The sequence below is a fragment of the Sturnira hondurensis genome, unplaced genomic scaffold (genome assembly GCF_014824575.4).
Source record: "Sturnira hondurensis isolate 20B ecotype Veracruz unplaced genomic scaffold, ASM1482457v3 Scaffold0000396, whole genome shotgun sequence".
Classification (NCBI taxonomy): Eukaryota; Metazoa; Chordata; class Mammalia; order Chiroptera; family Phyllostomidae; genus Sturnira; species Sturnira hondurensis.
In genome coordinates, this window is record NW_028073027.1 from 6,176,188 (window position 1) to 6,189,414 (window position 13,227).

The 13,227-nt window shown below is 37.2% G+C and overlaps 1 protein-coding gene across 4 annotated transcripts in view; it reads right to left on the reverse strand.

The window, feature by feature from the left end:
- Nucleotides 1–13,227, reverse strand: part of ATP13A3 (ATPase 13A3) — an 87,614-nt gene that overhangs the window by 32,541 nt on the left and 41,846 nt on the right. For all 4 annotated transcript variants that reach the window (XM_037040125.1, XM_037040136.1, XM_037040145.1 and 1 more), the window contains 6 exons: nucleotides 11,558–11,619; nucleotides 7,467–7,617; nucleotides 2,325–2,441; nucleotides 1,713–1,730; nucleotides 1,242–1,395; nucleotides 1,027–1,147 (listed from right to left, as the gene is read on the reverse strand). In XM_037040125.1, coding sequence (XP_036896020.1) covers nucleotides 1,027–1,147; nucleotides 1,242–1,395; nucleotides 1,713–1,730; nucleotides 2,325–2,441; nucleotides 7,467–7,617; nucleotides 11,558–11,619 — 623 coding nt within the window. The remainder of the gene's footprint in view (nucleotides 1–1,026; nucleotides 1,148–1,241; nucleotides 1,396–1,712; nucleotides 1,731–2,324; nucleotides 2,442–7,466; nucleotides 7,618–11,557; nucleotides 11,620–13,227) is intronic.

Genomic DNA, 13,227 nt, shown 5'->3' on the forward strand with positions numbered 1-13,227 from the left:
CTGCTCATTTGTATGTTTTTTTCTGATATTTACCTGCTTGTATAATTTTCCTATTTAAAAAATGACATGCTTTGTTCTCTTTCCTGTGCATATCCCTGGACTGTGAACTCCTCCTGTCAGTGACAGGGAGCCATTTATAAGATTCCAGGCAGGAGATTGTTAAAAAGCTTTCTCTGGAGGAGTATTCAATATGGATTACAGAAAAGAAAGACTACAAAAAAGAGCCAAGTCCCTGGATTATAGATAATGGTAGTGGGGATGGAGGAAGAAAAGGCTATTTCACAAGCCAAATAAGCATGTACATCATAAGAGTCCTAAATAAAAATGCTATCCTCAAAGGGTAGGTCTAGCCCAGGCTGGTGTGGCTGAGTGAATTGAGCACTGGCCTGTGAACCAAAGGGTTAATGGTTTGATTCCCAGTCTAGGGGCACACGCCTGGGTTGTGGGCCAGAACCCCAGCAGGAGGTATTTGAGAGACAACCACACACTAATATTTATTTATCTCCCTTTCTCCTTCCCTTCCCCTCCCTCTAAAAAAAATTTTTTTTAAAAAAGGTAGGTCTATATCAGTTACAGCAAATGTAACAATCCTTGAATGTAAAACCTGTTATCTATACATGGAAGTAAATGTGATGCTGGGAATACCATTTGACTTTTGGGGTAGAGAAGACCTTGCGCACTGTGACTCTGAAATTCTAATTAAGGACTTGGTTCCAACTACTGGGTAAGAGCAAGCTGATCATTTGGGAAAATAAACCTCTGTAAAAAGCATTTATTATGTTCCTAAGAAAACATGCCCAACACATAGTGGGGAGGGACTCAATAAGTATTGAACACATAAATTGAAAATAGTTCCCAAGAGCTAGCTGTACTTTTATCTCAACTAAAAAAACACTGCATGTATATTTATTAAATATTTACTAAACGTATGCAAATACTCACTACATACAAATTATTATAAGTGACTTACATGAGCATAAATGACATTATTGGAAAAACTGAAGAAAAATTATTCATCAACCTTACCTGCTAATATTCTGTACTTTATGCCATGTCAGTTTTGACTCCAATTTTTTGTGTGCAAGAGCAATTACACGGAAGCCCTGTTTAGTGTAATCCTCTAAAACTTTTTCAAAATCAACAGGAACTTGAAAAGGAAAAAATAAATATCACTGTTCGAATTGCTAATACAAACTTATACAAATATCAGAATTTTATTCAAAGCCTAGCTGGCTCCTTACCTGTTTCAGGTTTACAAAGACTGGCAATGACCTCAGGTGCTCCTTTCATGTAGGCATCCATTTTCTTATCCCCCAAGACCCTGGAAACCACACTCATACGTTGCAAAGCAGAAGAAAAGGGGAACTGGCGAACAATTCCTATCTCATAAATAGCCTGCATAATTTCAAAAGATGCACAAAGCATGTATTACTGTCTCTTTTTTAAAAAAAGATTTTCTTTATTTTTTAGAGAAAGGGGAAAGGAGGGAAAGAGAGAGAGAAACATCAATTGGTTGGTTGTCTCTTACATGCCCCTGACCAGGGACCTGGCCCACAACCCAGGCATATGCCCCAACAAAGAATTGAACCAGTGACCTTTCGCTTCATGGGACAACACTCAACCAACTGAGCCACACCGGCCAGGATGCATTTATTATTCTTTAAGAATTAAAACAAATATACTTAGGTAACAAGTAAACATTCTTCACTTACTGGAAGTTCAAACAGCTCCTAAAAACAAAACAAAAAGAACAAAGAAAATAGTACAGATTAAGTCCATTAACATACTCAAGATAAAAAAATTATGCATCCACAAAACATTATCTGAAAAACAGCAAGAAACTTTGATTATTTCAAAGTCATGTTTCAAGGCTGCTTCTCCCCTGCTTCCAATTTTTAAAAAATTCTGGACTATTTTCAGATATTCTGTTATCCTAAAATATTAACAAATTAAGTCCTAAAATAAACTAAAAAAATATTTAAATATTCAACCAAAAATAAAGCATCTCACATATATTTTTTATTAAATTCTAGTAAACAAGTGCAACTTAATAGGATTAATCACCATGTCGCCATGTATCTGAATCACAAGACACTAAGCTGCTGAGGAAATACGAAGGTAAAGTAATGGCACTAAGAAATAAATCTCAATATTTTACAAAGAATACCTGCAACAGCCCAAGTGTAGTTTCAAATAAACACAGTTAAAACATTCATATCTGCATGAGAGTTAAAGGACATGTGATTTCATTTTCTACTTATATTTCAAATTTAGGATTAAATACGGGTATCAACAATATAATCCAGCGTAAAGTGACTTCGCACCATCTCCTGGTTTCCCGCAGGCGTCGATTCAGGAAGCAGTTGCTTAGGAGGACGAACCACAGTTGGCATAATTCTATTATGAAGTGCTGTTTCCTCTTCAGTTGCTTCTTCCAGAATCTGAAAGAAAAATATTCAGCATACTGTTTTATAAAACTAAATTTACTGGTTCCATTTTTAAATGAAATACTATGGCAATTTTCAGTGAAGTTAAAAAAATTTTAGTGTCCAAGGAATAAATGAGCACTACTAAATTATTAGCATAAATAAAACAAAATAAAAACAAACCTAGGGGCTTCCAATAAAGATGGCAATGTAGGCAGATGTGACTCACCTCTTTGCACAACCACATCAAAATTATAATTAAATACAGAACAACCATCACTCAGGAATGTTGGAAATTGGGTTGAATGGAAATCTAACAAGTATGGAATTGAAGAAACCACATCCATCCAGACTGGTAAGAGGAGCGCAGACAAGGAATAGGCTGGCCCCGTACCCACATGGATAAAAATTCAGGAGGGATATCTTCGGAGCAAGGAGTCCCAGACCCACACCAAGCCCCCAAGGCCAGGATTCTAGTGCCAGGAAGCTAAGTCCCCACAACTTCTGGCTGCAAAAACCAGCTGAGTTGGTGGAGGAGGCTGCTGGAGTCCTAAGTAGCTCCTCCTGGGGAACCCACAAGCTACTTGTGCTTGGGGAATGTACTCAGACTCCCTTCCTCTGAGCCGCAGCACTGGGGTGGCAGCTTGAAGGGTACCAGTGGTACACAAGGAGAGACTGAAGTGTCTGGCATCAGGGCAAGCAGAGGCCATTGTCCCTCAGCTGAACCCTCCCCTCAAAGAACCCACAGGCTGGTGCCTTATCTGAGACTCCATCAACATGGCTAACACTGTATGATCCACCTTGGAGGTCCAGTGGCTCTATCCCACCCAACTTATATGCTCACCCAAGCTGCTTTTTCATAAGAATAGCTGGTCTTGGCTCCTAAATCCTATCAAACAAGCAACTGCTGGCTTCAATGAGTCTTACAGGCAGCGAGATTGGAGTCATAGCTTGGCTTCACCTGGGAATCTCCAAGTCCAGCACAAGGAGCAGGTATCTCAGATTGCTTTACAGCTAAGGCCGGGTGGCCTCACGCAAAACACATGTGGGGGGGTAACCTTGGCTCACACTACCCAGGAAACCCCAGAGCCTGCAAACCCAGTGGACAGCTACAGACCACACTGGAGCACCACCACCCCGCCCCTGCACAGCTGATCCTCCAAGGAGGGCAGAAATTGGTGGTCAGTGGCCACAGCTAGTCCTTGCAGCTAAGTGGCCTGGGTAAATCCCTCCCATTGATCTGCCAACAGCAACCAAGGCTCAAATACAAGAAGAGGGTATACTCAGCCCACACAAAGGCAGCATTTTGAGTACCCAGCTTGGGTGACAAGGGTGGCTGTGCCACTGGACCCTACAGGACACCTACTATATTAGGCCACACTGTCAAGGCACGGAGTCAGCAGCTCTACCTAATACATAGAAACAAACACAGGGAGGCTGCCAAAATGAGGAGACAAAGAAATGTGGCCCATTTGAAAAAACAGATCAAAACTCCAGAAAAGAGCTAATAAACAAAGTGGAGATAAGTAATCTATCAGGTGCATAGTTCCAACCACTGGTTATAAGGATGCTCAATGAACTTACTGAGGAGCTCAACAGCATAAAAATGACCCAGTCAGAAACAAAGGATACACTAATTGAAATTAAGAGTAATTTACAAGAAAACAACAGCAGAGTGGATGAAGCCGAGAAATTTGGAACGTAAGGAAGCAAAAGACAACCATGCAGAAAAATAAGAAGAAAAAAGAGTCCAAGAAAATGAGGACAGTATAAACAGCCTCTGGGACAACTTTAAAGAGGTCCAACATTACCTCCTAGAGGTGCCAGAAAGAGAAGACGAAGAGCAAGAGACTGGAAATCTACCTGGAAAAATAGTGAAAGAAAACTTCCCTAATTGATGAAGAAAATAAGACATGCAAATCCAGGAAGCACAGATAGTACCAAACAAGATGGATGCAAAGAGGCCCACTCCAAGACACATGAAAATTAAAATGCCAAAGGTTAAAGATAAAGAGAGAATTTTAAAAGCAGCAAGAGAAAAGAAGTTAGTTACCAGAAGGCTGTCAGATGGAAGTGGGGACAGGCAGAATGGGTGAAGAGGTAAGAGGATTAAGAAGTACAAATAGGGCCCTGGCTAGTGTAGCTCAGTGGATTGAGTGGGGCCTACAGATTGCAGTTCGATTCCCAGTCAGGGCACATGCCTTGGTTCCAAGCCAGTTCCAAGCAGGGAATGCACGAGGCAACCATACATTGATGTTTCTCTCCCTCTCTCCTTCCCTTCCCCTCTAAAGATAAATAAATAAAATCTTTAATTAAAAAAAGAAGTACAAATAGGTAGTTACATAAGAGCCATGGAGATATAAAGTACAGTACAGGAAATGGAGTAGCCAAAGACTTATATGCATGACCCATGGACATGAACAATGTACGGGAATTGCCTCAGGGAGCGGGGCGGGGGGTGCTGGGTGGAGGGGGCCAAAGAAGGAACAATCAGGACAACCATAATAACATAATCAATAAAATTTAAAATTAAAAGAAAAAAACAACCAAAGCTAGTTAAAGCCCTAGCACCTCAAGGGAGAGAAGAGGAAGAAGTTACAAGTGGAATAAAGAAATAGAGAAAAATTTCTCTAATTTTGCTCCTACAATCTGTAGAGTTCAGAGACTACTTCAATTTTTTTTAACTGTTCTTACAGTCGCTAAATTTTCAGTCTATCACCCAGTTCCGTTCTGCTAACATGGAAGTGTTCAAACATAAATGGTTCAAACATATCAGATACGGTTGACAGAACCAATGGGTCAAGAACATACTGTGATCCAAAGATATGAATTTATTGTTTCTGTTTGCACTCTTCTAGTTAGGATACCACTACCCTAACCCCTTAAAATTTACTATGAAAACTTTTTTGTTAAAAAATTTCAAATAAGAACTTGTACTGAAAATATACATGAAAAACAAACTAATTTGACTCCACAAACAGAGGAATCAATCAACAGGAAATTGATGGGGAAGGGAACTATACACAATTAGCCAATTTTATACAAGTCTAAGACACACTTTAATATCTCTGAAATTGGTATACATCTTATAGGGCTTCTATCACACCAAAGAGCAGTAGTGACTAGCTATATGAAAACATTCCATTGATCCTTTCTGGTAAGACCAAGCATTAAAGCATTAAGTCAACAAAACATGCTATTACACAAACTTACTTATTTAACCCATTTTTTAAAATTCTACAAACAAAACACTAAAATCTACTGAAAATCTATTCACTGTAGAGAAGCTTGAGAGAACATCAAAAACGAATCAGTCCCATTTTGCTTTACACTCTACAAACGAAGTGGGCGTTCTTTAGAAAATTAATTTGACAAGTGTTCACTGTGAGTTTTCAGAAGATGGCAGAGCACCTGTCCACTCATTCATCCCCTTTCCCTTCAAAATCTCAATACACACACTACACAGAGAAAATAAACCTGCAAAGGCAAATAAAAAGGCAAGTAGAGAGAGGAGATTTCCAATATGGACACAGTCAAACTGGAACCCTACTGGTAACTCACAGAGGAAACGAGAGCCCAGAATAAACACAAAGGGACATACAGAAGAGGGGGAACACTTCCCATCAGCCAGAACAGTCAAGCTAAACCAAAGACCAAAAACAAAACAAGGGAGTGATTCCCTAGAGATATTCTGGAGTAAAGCCCTGCTTGTGGAAGCACCGCTGGGAGAAAGTGAGGAACTCAATCTGAAGACTAATTCTCCCCGTGAAACTGATGTAACCCTCCACACACCCTCCACACACAGGCTCCTCCTAGTCAGCCTTCTTATTCAGGGGAGACGCTTTCCAAGAAAATGGTTTTACATATATATGGACAAGGATAAAAACTTTACTGCCTCTACCTAGAGTTATCAAATCAGACCTTCATTCTTAAGTATGAAAGTGTTATCAAGATTTATAATGAAAACCAAAAGCATATAAAAACATTAAGGGTATGGAAGAAAAACAAATACACACACAAAAACCTCAATACTGGCCCAGAGAAAATAAATCATTCAGATGCCAGAAGGGAACTTTAAAAACAAAACTTACTGCATACATAAAGGAACTGAATGCACCATGACTGGTGTGGCTCTGTGGATTGAGCACCAGCCTGCGAACTAAAGGGTTGCTGGTCTGATTCCCAGTCAGGGCACATGCCTGGGTTCTGCGCTAGGTCCTTGAGAAGGAACCACACACTGATGTTTCTCTCCTCTTTCTCCATCCCTTCCCTTTTCTAAAAAGAAACAAAAATCTCCGGAAAAAAAGAGGAAAAAAAAAAAGAACTGAATGGTGTGACATGGTTAACACCCAAAGAAGATAATCAAACACAAAGAAATGAAAATTATCAATAGCAAAACATGTAGAAGGAAAACCAAACACAAACCTCTGGGTATAAGGATACAGGAAGTATAAGATGAGGACAAAGAACACCAAAGACACATCTCTACTCTCTCTATATATTTTTTAAACATTTTATTCATTCATCTTTAGAGGGGAAGGGAAGGAGAGAGGGAGAGAAACATCAATGTATGGTTGCCTCTCATGGGTCCCCTGCTGGGAACTGGCCTGCAACCCAGGCATGGACCCTGACTGGGAATCAAACCTCAATCCTCTGGTTCGCAGGCCCACACTCAATCCACATTGAGCTACACCAGCCAGGGCTCTATATTTTTTACCTGACCAATAAACTGTAGCACCAAAGATCATCTTACTGACTCAGGCTTAGTACTCCAAGTTGCTGATTGCTGATTATCTATTATACACATAAAGTAGGGGTCTGAGCAGGTCATCTTCTATTAAAGATGTTTAAGTGAGTCAATTCAACTAAAACAAACACTTCTTTTATACAATTATAATGATCTCTCCAGTGATGCATCTTTAAAAATTATATAGTTCCTTTCATGGTACAAGGCAGACTGTAACCAGCAGAAAAACTTCTGTAAGGTAATTTTTACTCTATCTTTCTAAAGTTACTTGTGCTTTAAAATATTAAACTTACCCATCCAATGGCTTCGAACATTTTCAGATCAAGTGGATCACCAGAAAGCACTCCTTCAATTTTTGTGAGTGAATGGCAAGTAGCCATACATGCAACAAACTGAGACTTTACCAACATCTCATTGCAAACGTTTTCTTCTGGCAAAAGAAAACTAAACAGAAAATGTACTGAATTAGATTCATGAATTCTAAGATTCAAGACAACATTCTAACAATATTCTAACAATATTCAAGTTTTATAATTTAAAAAAATGGAAATAAAATGTCTGTATTTCAGCACCTTGTAACTAAAGTTTTAGAGATTCGAAAACATTTTCTTCCATGAAAACTATACATGACTAACATACAGCATTGTCCCAGATTCTGAATACCTAGGCCAGATAAAGCACTGTAGAAAATTCTAGCTACTAAATAATAATAAAAACTCCTGCTTATGGACATATGGTAAATTAGAAAAACTCTTACAAAAACATAAAATGAATGTGTAACACATAATCTTTTAAATGTAAAACTGAGCTCACAAGAAACAAAAGGGAATTTTCAAGGGCCAAAAATAGACAGGAAGGAAAACCAGAGGGGTATAAACTTGTAGATGCTGTAACTACATGGGGGAGAGGAAAGAAGGGAGGGGAGCCGCCTTAGGGAGCCACCAAAAATACCCACATTGGAACAGGAGACAAAGTCTAGGCCACATACAAAGTGGGAACTTGGAACTATGACAGCTAGTGTTCTTCAAGAGCCACATCCTTGGAAAAACAGTATATTATAAAAAATGTATTTGCAAGCACAAAGGCATAACTAACAATAAGCTTATTTCTCTTCACCCCCCCAAAGTTCAAGAAAATAGTTAATACTTATATAATATTTACTGTGCACTAGGCACTATCCTAAAAACTTTAAGTATATTTGCCTCATCTCATCCTCACAGCATAGGAAGTTGTTCTATTATCCCTATTTTAAAGATCAGGAAACTGAAACAGAGTGGTTATGTAATTTGCCAAGGTAACACAGCACGTAAGTGAAAGTAAGGATTCAACTACAGGTCAGGTTTGGACAAAATTCTGAACAGGATGGGATTTGGGTTTTACCATATGCTACTGCCTGGTTTGAAAATCCCCAAGTTATTAAAATAACACTAAAGTTTGTCTGGCACAACTGATACCATTCTTGGCCAAGCTCCTGGCCAAATGGAGGCAAAGCTCTCTAGAGAGGAACTCCCACAACACAACCACAAAGGAGGGACTCTCACAGGAAAACCCTGCTACAGATGAGTTCATAATTTAAAAATCACTAGGAAATAATTCTCACTAATTAACAGACACAATAAAGACAGAATTAGAATCCCATAAATTTCATATAATACAGGGTCTGGCATAAACAATGCCTTTTTCATTACATAAAAATCTTTTATTACAAAATCATTGGCATGTAATTCTGTAACACAGCAACGTTATACTCAAGCACACCATATGACATTTTAGGTGAAATGTTCAAGTTGCTGTCCATCTCCTGCAACACATTCACGTACCCTACCAACCACACTCAATGGCATTACTTTTGCCGGACCCTGTAGAATGGCAACCTAAAAAAATGCAAAAAAGGATTTTAAATTAAAGATTTAGAAGAAGAACAAGACACCAAAGGGTGGGAAAGGGGAGAGGCAGATTTGCAAAAAACCAAATGAAGTTTCTTGTCCAACATACAGTTAGGATTTCTAAGTGAAAAAAGAACAAGAATGGGGGAAAGGCCATAATGAAACAGAAAGAGGTTGAAAAATTCCCAAAATTTATGATAAGCATAAATCCTTAGAATAAAGAAAATGAGTCCTACACAAATAAAAAGATGATGGTGAAACTGCATAAATCAAAGATAAATATTTTTAAAACATAGGAGAAAAAAGATTACTAAAGAGAGTAAGTAAGAATTCTCAACAGGAATAACAAAAGCTATCAGGAGAGATGGAATAAGTCCTTCAAAGTGCTGAGAGAACACAACTGCCAATGCAGAAATCTATACAGTTACACCACCACTCAAGAGATAGTGAAACACAGAATTACTAATGAATATAGTTACAGAAGACAGAATTTAATCCATAGGCATGAGATACAAGAAGCAATGGTTAGCAAAGATATTTGAAAAGCCTAGGTAAATCTCAGCATAGAGACTATAGAAAACCAAAATCATAATTATCAAATATTATGCAATAAATATATATAAGGGAGGAGAATAATCAAAGTATTCTACAATCCATGGTGTTTGAGGACATTTAAAAACAAAGATACCCCAAAACTTTAGACTTTTAATATGAATTATTAAAAATTTAAGGATAAGTAGTAAAAAATTAGGATGTACATAAATTCTGGGAAAATGTGAGAAAGAAGTATGTGAAAATGTGTGTATGCATTTATCTGAAACCACCATAAATGTGCACACAAGGCACAGAAAGACTGAGAAGTAAAGAGATTAAGAAATAAAAAGATTAAGAAGTGCCCCAACTGGTATGGCTTAGGGGGTTGAATGTGGTCCTGCAAATCAAAAGGTCACCAGCTCAATTCTGGTCAGGGCACATGCCTGGGTTGCAGACCAGGTGCCCGGCTGGAGGCATAGGAGAGGCAACCCATCGATGTTTCTCTTCCTCCCTTTCTCCTTCCCTTCTCCTCTTACTAAAAATAAATAAATAAAATGTTTTAAAAATTAAGAAGGAAAGATTCAAATTAAGGCTGGTATGTAACCATATAAAAACACTAGATGAAATACAATTTAAGGCAAGCTCATTACTAGGGATAAATAAGTTTGCAACTGTGAAACTGCATGAACCAAGCAACAGTGAACCAAACTCCCACATATTTTGAGAGAAAAATGTCATAAACACAACTACAGCAGTAAACCTTCTAAGCACCAAAAGATGACAAAACCGAAGTCAAAATAAGAGACAGACTGGTAGAACATTTTTGCACTGCATGCTTCTGAAAAAGATTACTATTCAGAAAATACAGAGGACTTCTAACAAATGAGTAAGACTAACAACACAATAGAAAAATTAGACTGTAAACTGACAAAGCACACAAGAGTGCTAAATGTGAAACTATGCTCAACTTTGTAAGTAATGAAGAAACTAGAAATAAAGTCATAATAAAATATCACTTCATATCTATCTGTTTGGCAAAAATTAGGAGTCTAACAATATGAAGTCTGGCAAGGATGCGGGGCAACAGGAGCTCTTATCCACCAATGGGGAATGATTTAGCACCATCACCTAGAGAGCAATTAGGCAAACTTATTACTAAGTAAGACTGTAGCCTTGCCTATGCTATAAAACCACTGACATTTTTAGAAAGTTGACTGAAACTCAACCACATGCTCACAAGAACCTGTGTATAAGAATTTTAATTGCAACATTGTTTGTGGAAGTGGAAGGGAAAAGGGAGGAAAAAAACTGAAACAGTCCATTAGTAGAAGAACAGATACTGTGGTTTAATCATATAACGGAATACTAAACAGCAAAGAGTAATAAATTAGGTCTATACATATCAACATTGATAAATCTTCAAAACAATGTTAAATGGTAAAAAAGCAGCAAAAAACATGTATATGATATCAATTATGTATATTTTTATAGACAGATCTTGTGTATAGGTAGATATGCATGCAGTACAAATATAAAAACAGACAAAGACAGCCCTGGCTGGTGTGGTTCAGTGGATTCAGTGCCAGACTGCCAAACAGTTGCTGGCTCAATTCCCAGTCGGGGCACATACCTGGGTGGAGGGCCAGGTCCCAGTTAGGGGGCATGCAAGACGCAACCACACACTGATGTTTCTCTCCCTCTCTTTCTCCCTCCCTTCCCCTCTCTCTTCAAAAAAAAAAGTGAAGATAATAACAACACAATTTCAGAATGATGTTAGGGGTAGAGAAAGGGCAGAATAAAACTTGAGCAATATAGGTAACATTTTAAATCTTTTAAAAGATCTGAAGCAAATATGCCAACATGTCAACTGTCTGTTATATTACTTTTTATATGACTGAATGTTTCACATATTAAAATATTTATTAGAAATTTACTAAAAAAGAACAAGGCTACTTAATATTTACCGTGCATTTTCCACTCGTTGAATCCCCCAAAGATCTAAACCATCTTCAGTTAGAGTTCCAGTCTAAAAAAAAGTATGCGTACAAAATATGAATAATGCCTCCCAAAACAAAAATTATAAAAACCTGCTATATACATATAATGGAGTATTATACACCTGTTTCAAACAAACAAGGAAACAGTAAGATCCCTGCATGCTGATAGACAACAAACTCCAGGATAAATAGTTAAAGTGGGCAAAAGGGTAAAGAATATTCTTCATGGTATGGATCCTCTATGTACAAGTGGGCATTTATGTGTACATATGTGTATTTATGCACTTGTATTATTAAAAAACCAAAAGTGGAACAATACGCCAATTAATCTATCAATCAATCAATGATGTCTACACAGGAGAAAGAGATTAGGACATAGGACATCACAAAAGGAAGGGAACAAGTGAATGACATCAAGGGAAGCAATCGGCCAAATGCAGGATGTAAATGACCTGATTTCTTCAACAAGATGATTATAAAGAAAAGCAACTGTTACAGGTTAACTGTAACCAATGCAATCATTTGGATTCTGATGGAAAAAACAACCATAAAATTTTAGGACATTTTGTGAAAGGCAGAAACACCTGAATATAAACTGGACATTAGTTAATACTAAGGAACTGTTAATTTTATTAGGTGCAGTAAGCAATTATAATGGTATTGTGGTAATGTTTTTTAAAAAACATCTAGAGAAACATACTTTGAGGCATATAAGTGAAATAATGTCTGATGCACTTTCAAATGCATCACTTTCAAAATGAGGGACTAAACAAAGATCGACAAAATGCTGCTGTTAGAAAAGCTGGGTAGTGGGTATGTAAGGGTTTATTATATTTGATCTTTTCTGCACTTCTGTGTCTTGCTTAAAAAGTTTACTAGTATTATTTCCTAGCAATGTTTCATAAGTGAAAGTTTATGAACAGAGAAATATGAAATTTAGTCTTGGGATGTGATGTTTCTTTTTTCAACAAAATATTGTTTAAAATATTGTTATCTTTGTGTGGTGAGCAGACAATACAACATACAGATGATGTATTATAGAATTAACTGTGCACTTGAAACTTTTATCTTATTAATCATTGTTACTCCAATAAATTTAATAAAAAATAAAGTAAAAATGAAAAAAAATGTTCCTCTCTTTAATAATGAAGACACACAAAAATGAAATTCTTATCAGTTACCCAGGTTTAGTTCTCAAAATAAAACATTCAGGAAAACTAATTTCAGTTGAGAACAAGCTATATGTATTTCACACAAGTACAAAATTTTCACATAACACAGGAAAATCAGTGCCCTTCATTATTTTGAAACATATTCAGTAAAATCATGGAGCAAACACTAAACATACATAAAGAGCAATAAAATTCCAGTAAACATCTGTACGGAGCCTGTTCTGTTAAAAACATGAAAGATCAGAGAGCCTCTACTACTACTACTACTACTACTACTACTACTACTACAACACACAATTCTAGATAGGAAAGATTCAAGACAACTGCAGATACGGGCAAATAAGCAATACCCAAAGTACTAAAACTTAAAAAGTAATGAGAAGAGAAATAAAAAATTGATTCATATGCCTAGTAAGCTGAAAAAGAGCAAAATTAGAGGAACATTAAAGAATGTGTGCAGACTTC